The following is a 20955-nucleotide window of genomic DNA, read 5'->3' as shown; positions in this document are numbered from 1 at the left end:
GAGGCTGATGCTAACATTGCTGGTATTGCTGGTTTCGCTATTCGTCCTATTGTCACTGAGTTGCTTCCTACTCCTGAGCCTCCTACCATTCCTCCTACTCCTACTCCCACTGCTACACCCACTCCTACTGTTACTCCTACTCCAACTGTCACACCTACTCCTACACCTACTCCTACACCTACTCCCACTCCTACTCCTGAGCCCTGGTTCCCCATCTATGATCCTTTCATTCTTGGAGATAACTGCAATTATGAAGTTCAGTCCACTTGTTATGAACAGATCATTCCCGATCTTGAGGTCGTGAGAAGATATCTGGCTGTGAGAGATGCTTTCCCTGCTAAGGCTCTCAAGCACACCAGAGTTCTTGCTCTTTCTGGAATGACTCAACCTTCTATTGAGTTGTTCCGTGCATCTCTGGCTGCTCAGACTGCCAAAAATCCAGCTCCTATTGATATGTACTTCTATTCTGATTACAAGATTGTGAGATATGTTGATGCTACTCTTGCTATTCCTCTCATTTCTCTTTCTGAATTCACTTATCCTTCTCGAATTGTATTTGGAGATGGTTCTTTCCAGATGGAAGGATTGAACACACTGATTCAATGGATGGTTGATAATAGTGATAAGGGATACTTCAAGAATCTTGAATACTTCCAAGTGACTGGTCATAATGCTGCTGCTCATGATGCTTTAACTAATTCTACGGAGTTGACAGCAAACATTGTGTCAAATCTTAATACAATGTGTACTGATAAGGAGAATTTCCCTAAATTGACTGAAATGAACTTCAATGGTAATGCTTACAACCTATACAATAATGGATTTGATGCTTCCTTGAGTAGCGCTTGTAATCGAACTGAGACTGGAGTACAGATTCGTGCTATGCAACTGACAGTTACATATCAGCCAATGTGTTCTACTACGAATTCTAAGAACCTTTGGTATTATGATATGACTGATGAGATGGATACTAAGCAGTGTCGTTTCACTTGGAACTGGGAGATGGGTAATACATTGGACACTTATGCTCCTGGTCCTTATCCTAACGACAATACTGATCCTTGTTAGTAACGGAAAAATTTGTGTGAGTTGTTGTGATAGACTATTTGTTTGTTGAAGACATTGTATCATCTATCATGTCTGAGATAGATCCTAGGAGTGATTTGAAGTCGAAGATAACATCCTCCTTGACGTCGATATCGTTGAATGTGGGTGTTATCCTTTGGGGAGTGGATTATGGATTTTATGGGAATGGTAAGCTTGTATGACGCCTAGATATTCAATAGAAATGATTACATGGAGTCCAGGAGTTACTGATCCCAATGACATTGCCGTAGATGAATAAGAGACAAATTATTCATAGTACACGATTAGTTTTGCATTTGGATGCTTTTTAACGGGATTGTTGTACACCCTGGTGTGTGAGCGGATTTCCTTTGTTATATTATACTTATTGTATCTAGTTGGAACGGTTATTTTTATCCTTCATCAGGATTCATGCATTCTTTGTATGTATGTTAGGATGCGATAATGTTAAGCACGTATCTTCCAGGGAATTGCCCTTGGTTGTCTTCTCTCTTGGACATATATTCTTTATCTCCAGCAGACCCATTTGAAACATCGCATAGAGAAGGTGTACTTTGTGCTTCTTCTCTGTGTTAGCGGATGGGTAATAGGATATTTAGTACGTTTGGTTGGAGGAGTGGTGGAACGAACTCTCATATCCATCTTATTGTGTATAATATGTATTTGTGGCTTAGGAATGGGATTTTGCCGTGCTCTTCCTGAAAGGATCGTAATTCAAGCCTATCGCAAAGGAGATCTCAGTACAGGAGATCTTGATGACGTCTACTGTTCATTGCTTCAGTCATGTGAGTATTATGAGAATGTTGAGATTCCTTCTGCCTTGGTTGATCAATTACTTGATGTTGGACTTCTTGAAGCTCAGAATCGGAAGGAACAGGGTCATTGCTTTCTGTTTGGAAGATATTTTAAACGCATAGGAAGATGGCTATTAGGAATTGTTGCAATTTGTGTACATGTTATCAGGTGGGTCAACTATTAGATATTCCCTATTTCGATTATCTGTTTTTCGTTTCCTCATTCGATCAAGTATATTCTTCCCTTCTTTGAAGATACTTTGTATTCAGATTGCTTCTTTTTTGTGATTGCTTTTGCTGTTCTGATTGCTGGATATCTGACTGCCTATCAGAAACATACACTTCTATCATTTCGCGGTTATTCATTTACTCTCTCAATTCTGTGTTTTGTGGAAGTGATTCTATGCTGTTTGGAATTCCAGTTTTCAGCACGGAAATATCCGATCATTGCTGTGACAAAAGCTTGTACGAGTGTGATTGCAGTAGGAATCTATGTGCTGGTGATCCTTCCAAGTGCAGTGAATCAAGTGACAGAAATTGGGACTATCTTTACTCGCGCAGTTGCGCCAAGCGTGTCATTTGCGGTTCTTCCGTTTGGTTTTGCTGTTGTATACCTGTTTGATGACTGGATGGCATCGATACTGAAGAATCAACTGATAACGTATCTCCTTCCCTGTCTCTTCTACTTTGTGAATGGATTGATTGTGAAGAGAATGATAGATTTGAATGAAATGTCTCTCTATGAGGTAAGTGCTGTTGCTGGATTAATGGCTTATGATGTTTGTTTGAACAAAAGGATAATGTCGTAACAAACGCTTCACGAAGAGTCTTTCCGTTCTCTCTTCCGTCTCTCACTCCAGTACTTATCTTTAATTCTACCCGCAGTACGATTTGGGAAATACTATGTTCAAATCTCCTTGCATTTTCTTACAGATGTAAACATACTCCAGCGAAATCCAAACTGTTCTACTAATTGAAACAAATAATTCACTTCTTGTTCCGTCCATTCGGCATGGGAACACGATAGAATCTCCAAACGATCCTTGATCTGTTTCACTGAGCGTGGAATACACTTCATGATCTCAGGAATCTCCATATTCTGCTTCACACAGTCAAGAAGGATTCGATTCTCCTCTTCACTCCAACGACCCTATCATTGATCTTCCTCAATATCCCTACCACACGATGGGATCGATGGAGTGTGAAGTACCGCTGTCTACACTGAACAGCATTTCGTGTTCCAACTTCCTGAGCGATTTCCTTCCAGTGTTTGTATCCGTACTGTTTCACTGCATTTTCTAGCAGCACATCTTCTTCCTTTGTCCATACATGGGAACTCTGCTTTGGGGAAAAGGTAACATGCGAACATGTCTTTCGGAGATACTGACGAGATTGTGTTACCGTGTTCTTCTGTTGAGTTGATCGCGTAGATGTGGACTTTGGAGTACTATCTTCTGTTGACGGGCGAGATGCAGTGGAAGCCTTTGTAGCCTCTTCAAGAATACTGTGTCGGATTGCTCTTTGAAACAACAGTAATTTGATTAGGTGCAATTGGTGTGGACTTGCCCGAATGTGTTGATCCATGATTGTTGATACTTCCATATTGTAGAGTTCAGGAGAAATTCGAAACCAATTATCATCAACAAATTGAAAGCGATAATGGCGATTATTCAAAAATGGTGCAATGCGGTCTCCATCTGCATGTCCTAACAGAAAAATGAAAAAATCACGACTAATGATCACTTCAGAGTCACTTGCTGTTGTTGGATCCTTAATCCCACACAACTTAAGCTCTTCTTGGGATCGTTGGGGGTACATTTGAACTGGAGTTCTTCTACAATGAAAGGTGTTCCAATAACTGTTACTTTGAAACTTGTGAGTACGTCGAGATATCTTGCTCATTCGCTATTGCTAAATCCCAAGAATAAAAGCTTACACGGAGTGGAACTAGGTAGAGTGATGCCTTTATTGGGGCAACTTGTGAAAGCTTCTGGAGGGGTGGCACTTGATTGTTCTGCTTCCGCTTGGGCTGATTTGAGAACCATTTGAAGTAATACACTTAGGGGTCCTTGAGGCGTGTCTGCAGATGTCGAACTGTCTCCACTACTTGAAGACTCGACCGACTCCGACATACTCTAAAACGTAAAGTCATTTTTAAGCTTCCTACTTGAGAGGGAACACTAGCGAGTGCTTCGGACCTTTCTGAGTTCCGTAAGCTAAGCAAAAGGGAAACACAGTTTTCAGATGGTTGGATTTCTTGTGAACAGTCTTTCTGGGGCTGATTTTTCCGGCTTTCTTTGTTAGCAGAGTTACCGATTATAGCCCCATCGTAACTATCCGTGTTTTCATAGGGTAACACTTCCGGGCACCATTCACTACTAACCGAATCATCATCACCAGTTATGATAACATCTGCCATAATCAGTGTCCCTACTCTTTCGAATAGCCGTCTATGCTCAGTTTAGTTGAGAATGGAATTACATATTGGGAGATGTTGATTATCAAGGAATCACTATTCACCATATACCTTCATTTGTATAAACGCATTCAAGTTTAACAAACATGATACTATAAGAAAATTAAAGCAATTAAAAGAATAACCAAAATAATTCCCATGAACAGAACCCACCAATTCCCTCCTACTTATCACTTTTCCTCTTAGAACCAACCTCTTGATTTCCTTTGATTATCATGATCGATTTCTACAATTTCTCCTGTACACAAGGACCTCCGTTCGGATGTAGTCACTTCCAAATCTCTCTTTCTCCACGAAAATGGACGTAGAAGTGCTTGAAATTCCTTCATACGTTGTTGCTTACTAACTTCAACAGAAGATACGCTCTTGAATCCCTGAATGTCTTGAACATGTTTATTTCCTTGAACGACAGACGCTGCTGCATAATTCTTAAAACGAGGCTTGATTTGTGATTTTGTAGAATTCAGACGATAGAACAATAAATATGCATGAGAACTAACTACAGACTCCTCTTTCACAGGAGTCACAATCTCGTCGTTCATCAAATACCATTGTTGCTGATACTTGCACAGCGAAGTATAATGACCGCTTACAGCGGATCCATGATGACAAACAACGCATATCAGTTCATAACTTAAGTCACCTTCATCTTCACTTTGAAATTGCAACTGATGAAGAGGATAGTGTACCAAATCATTGATCTTCCTTCCAGACGCATCTACAAATCGTTTGAGGTTGATAACAAGAAGTGGTGGGAGATGTCCAAATCGAGTGAAGTAACAGAAATGATTCGGTTTCCCACAGTTACCACATACACTGTCGTTCTCTCCACACATATCTGCATCAATGCCTTGTTGTAGAGTGAATGATGAAGTTAATGAAGGATGCGTCTGATGTCGAATGAACGAAGGATGCGAGAATGGAATCGTACGTGCCAACACAAAATCTTCTCCCTCTTGCACAGACGTCCAAAGAGCGTTATTTGTACGAAGAAATGATGAAGTTTGTTCCAGTTGCATTGATTTCGGACACTGATAGGTGACAGGTGCAACTTTCAGGAGATCCAATGCCTCAGTTGACTGACAACCACAAACCACAAATCCAGTTTGATTTTCCGACTTGAGCGTGATGTGGATGTAATTCATTCCTTTTGGAACCTGGAATGTGAACCAATTTATTCATCTCTACGACATAGAACAAAAGTGATATTTCTGAAGCAAGAGAAGTTAATTCTGTTTCATCCTCTAGTGATCGATACTATACATGAATCCTTCTCCTATTGCCAACTATTTCTTGACCCTGATCATATGTGTAAAGAATACACACACAACAAAATCCCATTCTGTCATACAACGAATCAATCTTCCTTCTGAGCTGTTGAATCGTAGCTGAGGGTTGCAACACACACTCCGAATTAACAAGAATGAAACGCAATTCGTTTGCCTCTCCATTCCACTGCTGGAATATAAGACTGTATGAAACTCGAATGCGTGTTAATGTGAGTGTGGTATGAAGAGTATTAAACGACGACATGGAATATGTAGTACAACCACAAGTTGGACACTCACACGAAGTAATGCTGTAACCATAGAATAAGTCAGTAATAGGAGTACAGTTATCGTGCTTGTAATGCTTCCACCATGTGTCAAATCGTTTCGATACCATCTCTTCGGAATCTTTTCGACTTGAGATGAAAAGATTCTCAATTGTAGAACGAGTTGTTTGCTTTGGAGTCAACTCTTCCTCTAACTCTTGTAAAAGGAACGACTACTTGTCACCTATAACCGTTATACTCACATAAACCTCATGTGCATCATGCTGGTATCCATCTGAAAAGTATGGAGCAACCCTCTTTAGCGCTAGCAACACAGGATACACTGAGATGGCTGTCGAAGGCGATTTAGCAATCTCTTGCATCACACTCCAAATAGCAAGAATGAGTAATGATGATGGATTATTTGAATTTGTCTATCTATTAGAAAAACACAATTATGCCCAAACTGATACTGATGATACATTTTCCTTAACAAAATTACAGAATTCAGGGATACAAACCATACACTATAATAACAGCTATCATAATCCTAATACTTGTAAAACAGCATTTAAGAAACAACTATTGCCTTCGTTACGAAAGCCCACTCGATTCATTGGTTCTGAAGAAGACTGACTCATGAACAAACAAAGATATGAACAATACTCCCGTTGCTTATAGATTCTTATCATTCCAGTGATTCATGGCAAGATACTAGATATTAGGAAATTCAATAACGCATACACTATGAACATAATCCGGCTTCTTTCCTTTGGCAATATTTCTCTGGATCTATTGCGTTACTCCCACAAGAAAAGCAGCACCATCTCTTCCTTGTCCGTAATCATTCCCTCCTGAGCATACAGTCGTACCCACTCACGAGCCTTAGCCTCATATTCTTTTGGATTCTTCTTGTACATTTCAGCAACTTCCCAATCCTGTGGGTCGTCTGGTTCAGCAGCCGTAAGTAATGCCTGGATAGAGAGGAGAGCAATCGAAATGTTCATAGCCGGCGTCCATTTATCCTTCAGGATATCAAGGCAAATGGCTCCTGTCTATGCTTATATCCCCAAAACACACCATACAACACTACTGACATTTGGATGCCATACCTTTGTCATAAAACACATTACTGGAGGGTTGAAAGGGTAATTACTTGTCAAATGACAGTGAATCTTGAAAAAGGCACCTTCAAAAGCAGTATCCTTAGGACCTCTAACAAAGAGAATAAAATTCTCTAGCGAGGGTGACCGATACAAAATGCCAATGTCTGGATTGCCTTCCTGAACATATTACCGAATAAGTAGACCTACTTCCTCCATCTTCTTTATCTCTTTTGGAACTTTGGGATGAACCATTTCTACTCCCTTTTTATCTCGATTTGAATGCAAATACCAGATTCCACATTATTAGGATCCATAAATACTTCATATTATGATTGCTAACAAACAGACTCTATTCTTGCAATTGGTTAGCGAATGCAGTTAGGAAATATTCCGTATTTTTGTTAGATTCACCTGCTAATCGGACATGGAGCAGAGACCAAAAACTATTGGTTAGCTGACATTGAGTCATAGTAGTCGATCCAACAGTATCACTCTATTCAATGACATAAGAATTCAAGCTCTACAAGTCGCAGCGTGGCGATGGAGGCAAACGACTCTTCCAAACAGACAAACTCTGATAAGGAAGGAAGGTTTTGTAGACTACAAGTTCCTAGTTCATCAGAAAGAGACCGGAAAAAGGTAGCTCTTCCTGCTGTGAATGATACAAGTGAGGGAAGGTCTGAGATCAATTCTCTCCTCCATGCTTACCGTGAAGTTCAACACTATTTCCATGATAAAAGGAAAAAGATTCCAATGTTACAGTAGAGAGAAGAAGTAAATCTATTCATCATTTCTTGGTTGTTGGCATACTGCATAATTGTAGTGATTCTGTATAGAAAAAGCAGCACGATCCGAAAGTCAGAACCTGGAGTACAGACATATCTGTAATCTTGATTTGAGAGAAGTCGGAGAATGATCCATTGCCAATTGTTATTTCTTCAAGCGAATGGAGATTCTCCATGTGAAGACTCTTTTTAGCATCCAGAATCGATTTCGATTCTGAGAGAAGAAGATCAAGAGAAGTATCATATTGTGTGAACGAATAGTCGCCAATTTGGATTGTACGTAGGAGTGATAGATGAGATATAATAACAGTTTGGCATTGACGACATGATCGATTACCAACTTCCAATGTCTCTAAATAGCGAAGAGCATCGAGATTTAACGTTCGAATAGTATTTAAAGCATTATCACCGATCACGACATGACGAAGATAACAGTTTAGTTGAGAGAGGGAACGTAATACTATCGTGTCTGTGACTTGCTGACCATCAATCTGATATCCTTCTGAGCACACATTCCCATATCTGTCATATACACAGTATTCTCCAATGAGTTGTCCATGACACCAATCACCCTTCGTATCGATCTGCTCTTCATTCGAGTACAATGGATAGAATGTTGTTCCAAAACCCTCCCATTTTCCTAGAATCGACATTCCACGGTATAATAGATGATTATCTTCATCATAGTACTCGCCTAATCCACACGTGGTTCCATCGAGACACATTCCTTCCCATCGTCTCCCATCATCTTCATCCAAAATTGCCCATTCCGGGTGAATACCATCCTCACAGAAGAGTTCCACTTTAGTGTGATTCATAACACGACCTATGACCGATCCTGTCTTCTGATTATAGATGAATCCACGTCCAGAAGGGACATCATGATCCCAAGACGTTGTAAATACATAATCCTCAAAAGGAGCTCCAAACATCACATGGCCAAATCCATGTTTCTTTCCATTTATACAATGAACTGCATAGAAAGAAGACATTTGAAGAGGTAACTCTTGTTGACAAAAGCTGTGTGCAAAACGAACATCATAACTATATCCCTTTTCAGGATAAATATATGGCCGTTTAGCTTCAAAAGAATCATTTACTTCGTGATGGAAGCGCTTTTCAGGTCTGCTACAATTTGAGCAGTAATTATTATATTGAGATAAAGAATAAAGTCGTTGAGTTATCCTGCGAAGAAGTTGTTTCCTTTTGATTGTATCAACTGCTTGTTCCAGTGGTATTACATCATCCAGCATATCCATTACTAATAATCGAATATAAAACTAAGAATGATCTTCAACAACACACTTCGTACGCGTCATCTTTGGTTCATCCAATCAAGTAGTACATTTGATCTAACATGAAAAGTGTTTTATCATTCCTAAGAATGAAGTACTTGACCATCCTTTTTATTTATCTTTCAATTCTTTTCTTGCAACTTCAAGTATCTTCCATCATCTTTATTCATCTTCCTATACCTATAAGTGTCTCTCTGATCGTATGTAGTTCTATATGCAGTCTACCGATCTATCCACTTTCATTTGTTCTTCCATTTGTCTTTTACTTGGTCACTATCAATCTTTTGAACGATTCTTTCCTTTGATACAACAGCATTATACTTGTAAAAGTAGGTGTATAATCTAGCACTTCAGATTCCGCCGTGTCATGTATTCATCTTCAAAGTAGATCTCTTTGAGACTCAATTATCGAAATTGTTTGTGATACTAATGGGTCGGAATTATCTCTAGATATTACATGAGTCAATTCTCAAATATTCTCAGCAAGTTGAATATCGACCAAGGAGGTGTCGACATTCCTATGAAGAAGAAGACAGTGCATGTATCGGGCAAGGAAGTTGTTTTCTTCAACAAATTGTTCGATATGATTGATTATGACGGTGATGATAGAGTTTGTTTTGATTCTTTGTGTAATCTTGTAGGTGGACGGAAAGGAAGGTGCTCAGTTCTTGCGTAGATCCGGACTGGATAACGATGTGTTGGGTGAGATTTGGAAGCTTGCTGGCAATGGAAAGAACAAGCCTACCCTTTCTCGTAATGGCTGGATGGTTGCCTGTTTGCTTGTTGCTTGTGCTCAGCAGGAGGGCGAGCCTTCTATTAAGGCCATTGCCAATGAAGACTATGAGCTTCCAGACTTCAATTTGGGCACCGACAGTACCTATTCAGAGGATTTGACTCTTCCTAACGGTCCCAATACCTTCGAGACCAGTGTGGCAAAGCCTCATACTGTGGGAAGTGTGTTGAATAAGCATACAGAGTACGCTATTACTGTGAAGACTACGATGGACAATTACCCTGCCTCGGATCTGAAGATCAATCGTCGTTATTCTGACTTTGAGTGGTTGTACAACCGTCTCACTCGTACATTCCCTGGCCGTGTGATTCCTCCTATTCCTGAGAAGCAGGCTCGAAACCGATTCGATAAGGACTTTGTTGAGGGTCGTCGTCTGGGTCTTCAGAAGTTCCTGGACGAGGTGACAAGAGATCCTGCATTCGCAGTGACTTATGATGTGCAAGTGTTCCTGACAGCATCGAGTGAGGGAATGAGTGCTGCTCGTAGTGTGATGCCTTGTGGTGATGGTGCTTTGACTGATATGGTGAATAAGGCTGTGGCTGCTACTCGTACTGGTGTGAGCAAGGTGATTGAGACGACCACCGGTAATGCAATGGACCTTGTGGATCAGACTACAGAGTTTGGTGATGTGGAGTACAATTTGGTGAAGTACTCAGAGCAAATGAAGAAGGTGATTGCTGCTGAGGAGAAGATGGTCCAGTCTCAGGCTTCAGAGGCTAAGGCCTTTGTTAACATGGCTGGTTACTTCACGAACTTCGTGATGGTGGCTCGTACTTTCGAGGATGTGGATGCTCTGGACTATTATACCAAGGTGTCAGATAATCTGAAGGAGATGGGAGATTTCATCCGACTGGATAGCAATGCTCAGAATGAGGGTATGGTGACGGACATGCGTAGCTTTAGTGGTAAGGCTCTCTCTGTCTGCCAGGTTATTCACAACAGAGATCGTTGCATGAAGGAGGTGGAGAAGTTGGAGGTGGCAATCGAGAAGGCGAAGGATAAGGTGCATGAGGCTAAGGCTGAGGGCAAGAAAGCTGTGAAGAAGGCAAAGGAGGCCGTGGAGAAGGCCAAAGAGAAGAAGGAAGCGAAGGAGAAGTCGTGTGAGGAAGTACTGCAAGGTGTGAAGGATGGAGTGGTAGAGTTCCAGACAGATCGTGTGAAGCAGGGTGTGTTGAGTCTGGCCAAGTATGGTGTTCAGCGTGTGGAGTACTATGAGGAGATGCAGAACAAGTGTGCTTCTCTTATCAATCTCCTGGGATACACAGCTGAGGATATTCGTGATAGCAATCTACGTCTGAAGGGATATGTGGATGAGATTGCTGCATATGAGGCTGCTTTGGAGGCATTGGAGAATATGGAGCAGGATGAATCTCCGATTCGTGAGGATTCAGACAGTGAGAATGAATCCGATTCAGACAGTGATTCAGATTCAGATAGCGACCGCAAGCCTGTGAAGAAGGGAAAGAAGGCTGCTAAGAAGGAGTCAAGTTCTGATAGTGAGTCAGATGATGATTCTGATGACTCAGATTCCGATTCGGATGATGATAGTGATTCTGATGACAGTGATTCTGATAGTGATTCTGATTCATCTGATTCAGATGCAAAGAAGAAGAAGAGCAAGAAGCCCGCGAAGAAGCCCGTGAAGAAGGCTGGAAAGAAGAAGGTGAAGGAGGATTCTGATAGCGATTCAGATTCTGATTATGCTGCTATGTAAGTACTTTACAAGATTGCTTTGTATTGTGACGTGTTTATTAAACAGAAAAGAACCCAACCAGCAATTACATTGTTATGACCAATGAAGTGTAGTCACATCATTGTAGAATAGTTGACGTGTTATCAAATAATAGGGATTATCACTTCTGGTCGTAATTGTCTTTGTTGTTGTTATCGAGCAGAGTCTCTCTGTTCAGTGTAAGAACTGATTTTCCGTTCCTATCTAGATAATTCGTCAACATATGGGGTCCAAGAAGATGTGTTTTCGATAATGATCATTCCATCGCTACCATCCAGTGTTGTACAAAAATCCAAAGAAACAATTCAAAAACAAGACGAAACTGAGTATGAATACACCAATAAAATGTGGTATGTTGCAAAGAACAATATCGAAGAGAAGATCGAGCACTTACCTCCGACTTCTCCTATTTCAGTTGCTAGTACTTCCATGGGACCCCTTTTCAACTGGGACCCCACAATGCGTGTAGAACTAACAGAGAAACGAATCGAGAAGAATAACACAATAATTTGTGAAGAGAGTATTCATGTGAATGAGGTATTGAAGCAACCCCTAACAACAATACCTTTGCAGGAATCTCAGCAAGGAACTACACAAGTATCCTCATCAGAACCATGGCAGACTGAGTCTGAAGAACAGTCTTGGGAGACTACGGAAAACCCCATTCTCAAAGAGGAGAAAGAAAGCACACTAACCAACTCATCATGTCCCTTTGCTGGTATTCCAGCAAGTTATAGGCACAGAGGAGTCATCAAACTTACTGACAGACAGCTCGCTCTTCTTAAGGCAGCTCGCTCCGTACCTCCACCCAAAGCTGACTGGAGGCAACTCAATATGAGAGTATTGTATCGACTGTTCCATCATCCCTAGTATAACTCGGGAGAGTTGGCTCACCGTCTTCCTTTTGATTCCACTCCTCGCTCTGCATTCTATTCCATCTCGAATGTCAACAGTACTCACTCTCAGCCTCTTCTGATGGATGCATTCACCTACTGTGAACGACAGTCTCTAATCTTAGAGACGATCTTCAATTTGAAATATATGTACCGCACGATGGGAAGATCGGCTACTCGAGCTACATTAACTGATGTCTGGTTTGGCACCTTGCTGATGGAGAATGTTACCACCATCAATCGAATGAAGGAAGATAACCATAAACATACTCTGTTTTTGGTTTTCATATTCTCGGGAATGTGTAATGTTAGAAATCGGACTTTTTTCGTCCAGTCGCAGCAAACACAGTATAACTATTCCATAACACCTCCATTCATTCCGTCCTTTACCGACCATCACTTTTATCTTTCCGCATGTACTGTGATTGATCATTCTCCTCCTTCTCAAGTATCTACATGGATCCGCTATCATTACTATCATGGAGTGGAACACTTCACCATCTACTTAAATGCTAAACCTGATTTTTGGATTTCCTATTTACATCGATATATTGAAAAGGGTTTGCTTAATGTCGTGGAATATACATACCCACACCATAAATACCTGTATGAGCAGGCCTCAGCATTGATTAGTTGTAATCGTCGTTATCGCTTCTTAAGTGACTTTGTACTATACAGTGATGTTGATGAGTACATGCTAACAAAGAATCCAGATTGGAGGTTAAGTGATGTTGTTCACTTATATGATTCCCAATTCCCCTCTGTGAATGCATTTCGTGTGTACAATACTTTCCATGCGTGTCGCAATTATTCCTACAAATTCTGGGAATTCACGAACAATCTTCTTGAAATTTGTCCTCTTCGTTGGAAAGGGGTAACTCGAGATGGCCGTTGGAAGCAGATTGTTCGGCCTTGCAGAATTCCGTATGTTCAGGTACATCATGTGAGCTATGCCGAATCTCTGTTCATCAGTCCACAACTGGATATGGTAATGCTTCACTTTAAATTAGGCTTCCATCGAAAACCATCAGAGAATTATGCAGTGAATCCTATAGTATTTGAGGGGATGAAGCATCCTATGTGACTCTAGTTTGTTCGGATACAAACAGTATCAAGTTATTTTTATCGGTCGTTTAAGCACCCAAGATGGAAGAATGAAATGCATAATGCAATAGTGGATCAGAGTGAGAATGAATAGGATGCAGCAATACATCCGAACATTATTTGTCATCGAACTGCACTTAAACGAAAACCCATAGCTCTGTTTGTAAACATCCACCATCAATTCTACAGAAACCTTCTCTAAGTAGTAGCAGCAACCTTCCAAACTCATCCAGTTTATAATTGAGGACGGTACAAGATATCCATTCCAAATCCACCGAACCGAAAAGAGAAACACGCTGATGAGGAGTAATGACAGAACAAACGCAGTAAAATCCGTATCGGAAATCGTATAAAATGAAAAGATGCCCAACGAACGCCTCCTATACATGATCCATCAATATCTCTTAAACATTCCCGGAATATAACGATACGTTGCCATAGTCACAAAATCATCTTTTAGTAGATAGAGAACACCTACATATCACATGTTGGACGCATAACCACATATGTAGAAGCCAATCATAGCAATAGATATACATACATTCAATCGATAGACGAGCCTAAAGGTGAACCGTGAGAACCAATGCTACTTGTGAATCCACTCTCTATGGGATATCTAGTCATTAATCAAATAGCAATAACAAACGGGTTTATTCTTAGACTCAGAGGCCTTCTGATTCTCTTTTCTCATTGAATCAACATATTTTTCAGTGTTCATGATTATTCAATCCAAGTAGTAGTAGAAAATGTGTTTTACAACACAAAAATGTCACTCCATTCTCTGAGATGGATGACTGCTTCAATTCGAGAAAGAATGCTTATAGTGTTCTCTGACTTTTGTTCCTCGGTTAGCAAAGTTTCTGTGAGATCATATTGAGTGGGATCCAGACTCTAATATAAGGATTAACGATGACTATTCAAATAGATTAACTACTATGAACCGTTATGCACCTTGCATAGCGATCATTTGTAGAGTGGAAACACAACAATAGTGTGCCCAATCATATGAGGAAATGAGCGGTTTCAGAAGTTAAGAGATAGTTCTTAGGTCATTATATAACTGCTTCTTTGCGTCTCTCTCCTCTATTTTGTATGCCTACTGAAGAACCAAGTCTACGATATTGCAGACAGTGCCGAAAGAATATGCCTGTTGAAGACTTCATAAACAGGACAAAGAGCGGGTACTGCATAGTTTGTAAGACGTGCAGAGATAGACAATTGAGGCGGTACTATGGTAGGTCGAATGGCTGCGTATTTTGATTTGATAGAAAAGAAGGATGAATTGGAGCGTTACCCCTACGATGATAAAGGTTACGATACAAGAAGCTTAGACACAACACTTAAAAAGGAGCCCAAGGTGTCTGAACACATCATTCCTGATGGAGGAAGTGTGTCTCCACGGTCTTTGCCTTCATCGCCTAGTACGGAAGAGGAAAGTGATAGCACTCGGATGAGTCCTGTTCTCAAGGTGAACCACTATGCGTCTCTTCCCTTTCTTACACCACGATATGCTGTTGTTAACAGTCGAGATAGACATGCCAGCGTTTATCTTGCCAAAGTGCTGTATCATCGTTCCTATGTTGTAAAGCGTAACTTATGGAATCCAGAGAATAGTCATTCTTACTAAGTGCGCATAGTGAGCACTTCATTTTGGTAGTTAGTTTGTATTAGATTTTGATGTTTGTTGTACATTGTGTTAACTACATACCTTATTTGTAGACACCCATTATGCATGCCTAGAAATATACAGAATAATGACTATGCTTGATTATCAAGAACCACTACACACTACTAGTGAAGAGGCCACAATTCTCTTCCTAGGAACGAAACCAGTGGCTGAAATTAGGGAGTGAAGAATGCTTCGCCGAGACATCCGATTAAGACGAGAATATTTGTTACGCAAATCTCATGAAGGAAAACAAAAGGAGGAGTATGAGAAGAAGATGAAGATTCGAGAAGCATTAGCAGGTAGGTATTTTTCCGAGTTGAGGTGATGATGTAGCTGGAAAGAAGGTTCCAACTGAATTGCGGTATGAGGCCGAGCAGCTAAAGCATACTGCTGATATGGAAGATGATCAAACGAAACAGTTACGAGTATTGTCTCTGGAACGCTATTTGAGACCTAGACACATGTAGATGATGAATATGCAACTGCTGGAATCGAAGACCCGAAAGTGTGTGTTACTACCTCGCGTGATCCCAGTTCTCGTTTAAAGAAGTTTATAAAGGAGATAAAACTAATTATTCCAAATTCACAACGAATCAATCGAGGTGCTTCAAAGTTAGATGAAGTGAGAACTGGTGAGAAGGGCTGATGAATAGTTGGTGAAGGCATGTCGTGCAAATAATTATACAGATCTTGTTATTGTTAATGAACACCGTGGTGAGCCAACGACTCTCATTGTCTGTCATCTTCCCTACGGGCCTACTGCATTCTTCAATATTACGAATACCGTAATGCGTCACGATATTGAGAATGTGGGCACGATGAGTGAGGCCTATCCGCATCTCATTTTCTCAAACATGACATCAAAACTTGGAGAACGACTTACAAATGTACTAAAACATCTATTTCCTGTCCCGCGGCCCGATAGCAAACGAATTATGACATTTGCAAATCAGGGGTAATGATGCTGTGTTTGTGTGATGTAGGGATTTTATTTCCTTCCGACATCATACATATACGAAAGAGGATCACAAAACAGTTGCCTTAAGTGAGGTGGGACCACGATTCGAATTGCGACCTTATCAGTTACGTTTGGGTACAGTTGATCAAGAAGAAGCTGAGAATGAATGGGTCCTTCATCAGTATACGAATTCTAGCAAGAAGCGGAAGTTATTATCCGATGATTGGATTGTTTGTTCTTAGTTTCTGATATTTTCTTTCAGATAGCAAACAGAATCCTAATATGCAGTTTTAATTTGATTGCTTGGTGCTCGCCAGGATATTGTCCGTCGATCTTTGTCCACAGTCATCCGTTTGTATTCTTGTGACACTTTCTTTTCTTTCTTACTTTTTATCTTCACATAAATGCTAGAATTGATGGATTCCACAACTTCTACATGAAAATGAAGGAGATAAAAGAAGCAACAACAACGAGGCCCAAAATTAGATACAAACTGAAGTTCTCTGAAGCACTGTAATCACAATCAGGGCCAGTATTGGCATCAAAACATACACATACAGCATTCTCTATTCAGTATTCTTTGTATACACAGATACCCTCATCACAAGCTCCTTTCCCCTGAACACAACGAGGCACACAACGATCATTCTCCTGAAGTGTATCACACACTACATATGATTCAATCCCTCATTCATTACATAACCCTACATACCCTTCTTGACAAGTACATCGTCCCGTACCCTCCATTCCATCATCACAAGCACCATGACCTGAACCTACCTCTTACTCTCTCTCTTCATACTCACAGTCTGCATTCTCTCCTGGACATTTGCTCTGACATTTCGTTCCCCAACGACCACTCACACAATCTCCACATCGTCCCTCCGAATTGTATCCTTCCTCACACACACAGTTACCGTCTCCTTCCTTTCCATCACTACAGACTCCATGGCCATTACAACTCTCGCAAGCAGAACATGACTCACCCCAATATCCCTTCATACACTCCGTGCAATTAGAATACGGTGTGTAGCCACTGTCACACGTACACTCACCTGAGCCCTGTATGCCATCATCACAATGACCATGATGACAATCTCCACATGGAGTGCAACTGGGACCATAATACTCTGACAGACATGTTGCACAGTTGGTAGCTGGATCCTGACCAATCTGACATTTCGAACATGTGTCTGTAGGACAGAAGAATTGGAAAGTAAGAGAATGCTCACCAGAGGGTTGTGATGAAGGGAAATGAAGCATAACATAATATACACCTAAATAAAACAAGAAAAATCAATTCTACACTTCTCACAATATTTGGGATGATTTCTGGAAATGGTAATATTCACACTATTTTGTCCTTCACTGATCCAATCATAATCTTCCTCTGTGGGATAATTGTCAATTGCTATCATTAGTCGTCTATCTATTACAAGATATCCTCATCCTACAAAGAGACATCACTAGCATCAACAGAAGCACTCACGGTAATCGGAGTATAAGTTGTGGTATACAAGAAGATATGACAACGGAAGTCTGTCTGATATGCATTGAGATCACTTATCATCGGAGTTCCTGGATTGACCAAATATGGCTCCATTTCAACAAATCCAGAAATAATCCCTGAACTTGTTTGATCTGTTCGGATTGCAATAAGAAGCCATTTCCCCGTTACAACAGAATCAATGTGGATTGTTGCATACTGACTGTATACAATCGTCTTAGAATTCACAGAACTATCGACAAGATTAAAATTCTCGAGTGAGGCTCCAAACATGTAATGAATCGTGATTGGAGATGCTACCACAGAAGTCCAATAGTAGGTCAGATTCGTCAATTTCACGGTAATGCTCTTAGGTTTTTCAGTTCCCTTCTCAGGAACCCAAATACCATAATACTGAGCAGTTGAAAGATTTTTGGAATTCCAAGAATAATCATGAGAATAGTACAAGGGGATGATTTCGTCTACAAATGAGATTAACAAATGAAATGAACAGTCATGAACTCGAGTTACTGTAATATTGCCTGAGCAGAGTGTACAAGGCACTCCAACCCGAAGATAAATTGCTCCAGCAATAGAACGTAAGTCATCATCCTTATCCAGATAAAACGAAACATTGTGTTCTGATCCAATAATATGAGTATAATTGGAATCACCAATTTGGAGGGTATTTTTGCCTATGTCAAAATAGAGAGGTTGCGTGGCATTGGTAAACTGTACAGTAATCTGTAGTGATTCATAATAGACAAAAGAGGAACAGTCCAGAAGAACATAGTAATCCTGGTAGGAATTGGATTCCAAAACACCCCAAACTTTCAGATCTGTTACAGAGGTTGGTGTAACAACATCACTTGATGAAGTAGAGAGGGATAGCGTTTCATCAGGATGAATATAAATTGATGCTAACGATGAGATAAAGTGATCGAATCTACTTTGGATTTCAGTACTGATTGATACATGAAGAAAACAATTGGTAGGTTCAGATGAATGAACAAATATCTAGAATGAAGACTATCCAGCATACCAACATATGCATCACAACTCTCACAGAAAAAGGAAGAAGAATGATCGATTATAACCGACCAGTCACCATCATGTGAGAAGGGAAGCCGATGGCGATTAAACGGGCGGGAACTCTTACTCCAATATACTTCAAGTGGCTGATCTGAATCACTTTCGAATTGTAAATAGATCGAGTCAACAATCAAATCATCAATACCCATGGTTTGATACCACATATCAGTAATTGCCGTGATCTAGTCGTTATCACACCAATCTTAATTTACATAGACTTTGTAAATACGGACATGATTGTTTGAGTATGTTGCAATGGTATCATTATACTTTCCCGATGATGGAATCAGCGTTGCAGCATCTATCTCTTATACAACTCTAGTATCCATACCATCTACACGCTGAATCCTAAAAGAATAACTGATTGTGTCAGAATAAGTGTTCTGAATTGTTGATTTTGTTGTGGAACCATAACAGATACTGGTTGCATTGTAAAAGGTTAGAACCGTATTTGTGAACAGAAACCTTTCCAATGAATATATTATAATCCAATGTACTCATCTATTTGAATTTCCGAACACGAACGAACCAACGTCGCAACTCTTTCTCCTTCATTTCCTGTAGCTCTATTTAATCACTTGGAATTTGAACGATTACAGAGATACTTTCACAATAAACGCGTAGTAACGCCAATCGATAACGGTTGATAGTTCATAGGAAACAGACTCTCCAGTACCTAGAGATCCGTTCACTTCTTCGTTTTCAATAATAGTTTCAGCAAAACAGCTGCTCACAACAAGGAGCAACAGGAGTAACTTTGACCTATTATTGATAGAATTCTGACTTCTTTTCATTGATATGACATATGAAAACAAGATAAGTGTTCATCAATCTGACACCCCAAAACACATATCATTGTCTTGATGAATTCATTTTTAAATCTAAACCCTTCGTAGAATTCAATGGAGCTCCAATCGAGATTATTATCTCATAGTTGAAGATACCAGGTGCTCATCCTATGGTAGGTTTATTCTATATATTGAATATCTCCCTGATCAAAATCTGTTAAAGAAATACCAATTGTTTCAACAATACTAATTGAGGCTTTAATGTACCCACCTCAGTTAACGTCTTTCGCGGGGATTCATAGTTTATCAACAGTTTATGAGTTTCCTTGCTCATTCTCTCAATTCTATATGAACTCATTGGTATAAACACAACCAATCTATTTCTATTGAGTTTAGATTACCATAATCTTAGAGTATTTCCAATTCCCGTGATTATGATTTGTGTCTTCAGGACCCTATTGTTGTGAGTTTGTTACATTGTTCTCGGTCTTGTTTTATTTTTCTTATTGATAATCTATATTTGAACATATCACCAATTCTGAATAAGAATAGACACTCCAGTTTAACGAATAAGTGAAGAGCAAGTATAGAATAAGTGTTTGATCAATGCAGAGTCCGGAACAGAACATTAAAGTGATAACAGGTAATCTAGTACCATTTCTACAAGATGTGGGAGAGACTTCTGGAAGTGTTTCTAGATACGAGACCATTGATTATCAAATGGTAGTGGAATAGAATGGTATTCTCTATCAGCATTGTGGACTATGTCGACAAAAACCTGTCAATTACAAAGAGTATTTAACGAAGAAAACCAAATATCACTTTACCAGAGGATAACAATTGTGTGGGAGAACTTACGATCTGGTGAGCCAAACGGCCCAAGTATTAATACAGCAACAATATTTGTTACCACAAAAAGCAAATGAAGTATAATACCCAAAAATACAAGTTGAACAATAGTAAGCACCAGAGCTGTTTGGTTATATTGTTGGTACTTTATCCAATTAGCTTTGGGAATCTTAATATTGAAATCCCCGCAAAAGACGCTACTTGATATCGCCGCTACAATTGATGGGGAGTTGTAGCCAATGACTGTGCGAAAATTATTGGGTCTAATTGTATTATAATCTTTTAATGATGCATTAATCTCCCTTATTAATTCCTCTATTTGGGTCCAATCTAATTATTTGGTTGTGTTATCTTTCTACATGCCTAGAAAAAGTTTGTGATGAAAGGACTGCTTTCGCTGTTTCTTCTTTCTTATGGTAACTCTTCATCTCGATGTGTTAACTTTAGCTTTATCGCAGGCTCTCTATACATTTCCATGTACCCCTTCCTCTGCCGCATTAACGATTAACCAGGCA

General features: G+C 40.0%; 8 protein-coding genes across 8 annotated transcripts; 4 read left to right on the top strand and 4 right to left on the bottom strand.

Moving 5' to 3' along the window:
- Positions 1 to 1068, top strand: JH06_4391 (hypothetical protein; the record flags this gene model as incomplete). The annotated part of the gene is made up of 1 exon (XM_014674190.1): positions 1 to 1068. A coding segment is annotated over one exon (1068 nt), but the record flags the coding sequence as incomplete, so codon positions are not given.
- Positions 1069 to 2697: 1629 nt separating this feature from the next.
- On the bottom strand, positions 2698 to 4012 carry JH06_4390 (Myb-like DNA-binding protein; the record flags this gene model as incomplete). The annotated part of the gene is made up of 6 exons (XM_014674189.1): positions 2698 to 2781; positions 2812 to 3030; positions 3060 to 3397; positions 3443 to 3714; positions 3746 to 3827; positions 3859 to 4012. 6 exons carry the CDS (start codon positions 4010 to 4012, stop codon positions 2698 to 2700), a joined length of 1149 nt encoding a protein of 382 aa, XP_014529675.1.
- Positions 4013 to 6690: 2678 nt separating this feature from the next.
- JH06_4389 (ubiquitin-conjugating enzyme family protein) lies at positions 6691 to 7248 on the bottom strand (the record flags this gene model as incomplete). The annotated part of the gene is made up of 3 exons (XM_014674188.1): positions 6691 to 6945; positions 6976 to 7173; positions 7204 to 7248. 3 exons carry the CDS (start codon positions 7246 to 7248, stop codon positions 6691 to 6693), a joined length of 498 nt encoding a protein of 165 aa, XP_014529674.1.
- Positions 7249 to 7783: 535 nt separating this feature from the next.
- JH06_4388 (hypothetical protein) lies at positions 7784 to 9040 on the bottom strand (the record flags this gene model as incomplete). Its single annotated transcript, XM_014674187.1, has 1 exon — positions 7784 to 9040. One exon carries the CDS (start codon positions 9038 to 9040, stop codon positions 7784 to 7786), a length of 1257 nt encoding a protein of 418 aa, XP_014529673.1.
- A 619-nt stretch (positions 9041 to 9659) lies between these two features.
- JH06_5379 (glycoside hydrolase) lies at positions 9660 to 11583 on the top strand (the record flags this gene model as incomplete). Its single annotated transcript, XM_014674191.1, has 3 exons — positions 9660 to 9686; positions 9718 to 11319; positions 11539 to 11583. 3 exons carry the CDS (start codon positions 9660 to 9662, stop codon positions 11581 to 11583), a joined length of 1674 nt encoding a protein of 557 aa, XP_014529677.1.
- Positions 11584 to 11946: 363 nt separating this feature from the next.
- JH06_0387 (hypothetical protein) lies at positions 11947 to 13578 on the top strand (the record flags this gene model as incomplete). The annotated part of the gene is made up of 2 exons (XM_014674186.1): positions 11947 to 12441; positions 12472 to 13578. 2 exons carry the CDS (start codon positions 11947 to 11949, stop codon positions 13576 to 13578), a joined length of 1602 nt encoding a protein of 533 aa, XP_014529672.1.
- A 1876-nt stretch (positions 13579 to 15454) lies between these two features.
- Positions 15455 to 16467, top strand: JH06_0386 (u3 small nucleolar ribonucleoprotein; the record flags this gene model as incomplete). Its single annotated transcript, XM_014674185.1, has 5 exons — positions 15455 to 15566; positions 15601 to 15692; positions 15725 to 15889; positions 15921 to 16222; positions 16251 to 16467. 5 exons carry the CDS (start codon positions 15455 to 15457, stop codon positions 16465 to 16467), a joined length of 888 nt encoding a protein of 295 aa, XP_014529671.1.
- Positions 16468 to 16657: 190 nt separating this feature from the next.
- JH06_0385 (TKL protein kinase) lies at positions 16658 to 19233 on the bottom strand (the record flags this gene model as incomplete). The annotated part of the gene is made up of 9 exons (XM_014674184.1): positions 16658 to 16791; positions 16822 to 16893; positions 16966 to 17001; positions 17032 to 17502; positions 17532 to 17650; positions 17680 to 18728; positions 18809 to 18985; positions 19016 to 19108; positions 19165 to 19233. The coding sequence occupies 9 exons, from the start codon at positions 19231 to 19233 to the stop codon at positions 16658 to 16660; spliced, it is 2220 nt and encodes a 739-aa protein (XP_014529670.1).
- Positions 19234 to 20955: the final 1722 nt, after the last annotated feature.

This window comes from Blastocystis sp. subtype 4 (genome assembly GCF_000743755.1).
Source record: "Blastocystis sp. subtype 4 strain WR1 chromosome Unknown seqid_0015, whole genome shotgun sequence".
Lineage (NCBI taxonomy): Eukaryota > Bigyra > Opalinata > Blastocystidae > Blastocystis > Blastocystis sp. subtype 4.
Note: the sequence above shows the minus strand (reverse complement) of the source record. Positions and strands in the feature narration are given on the sequence as shown.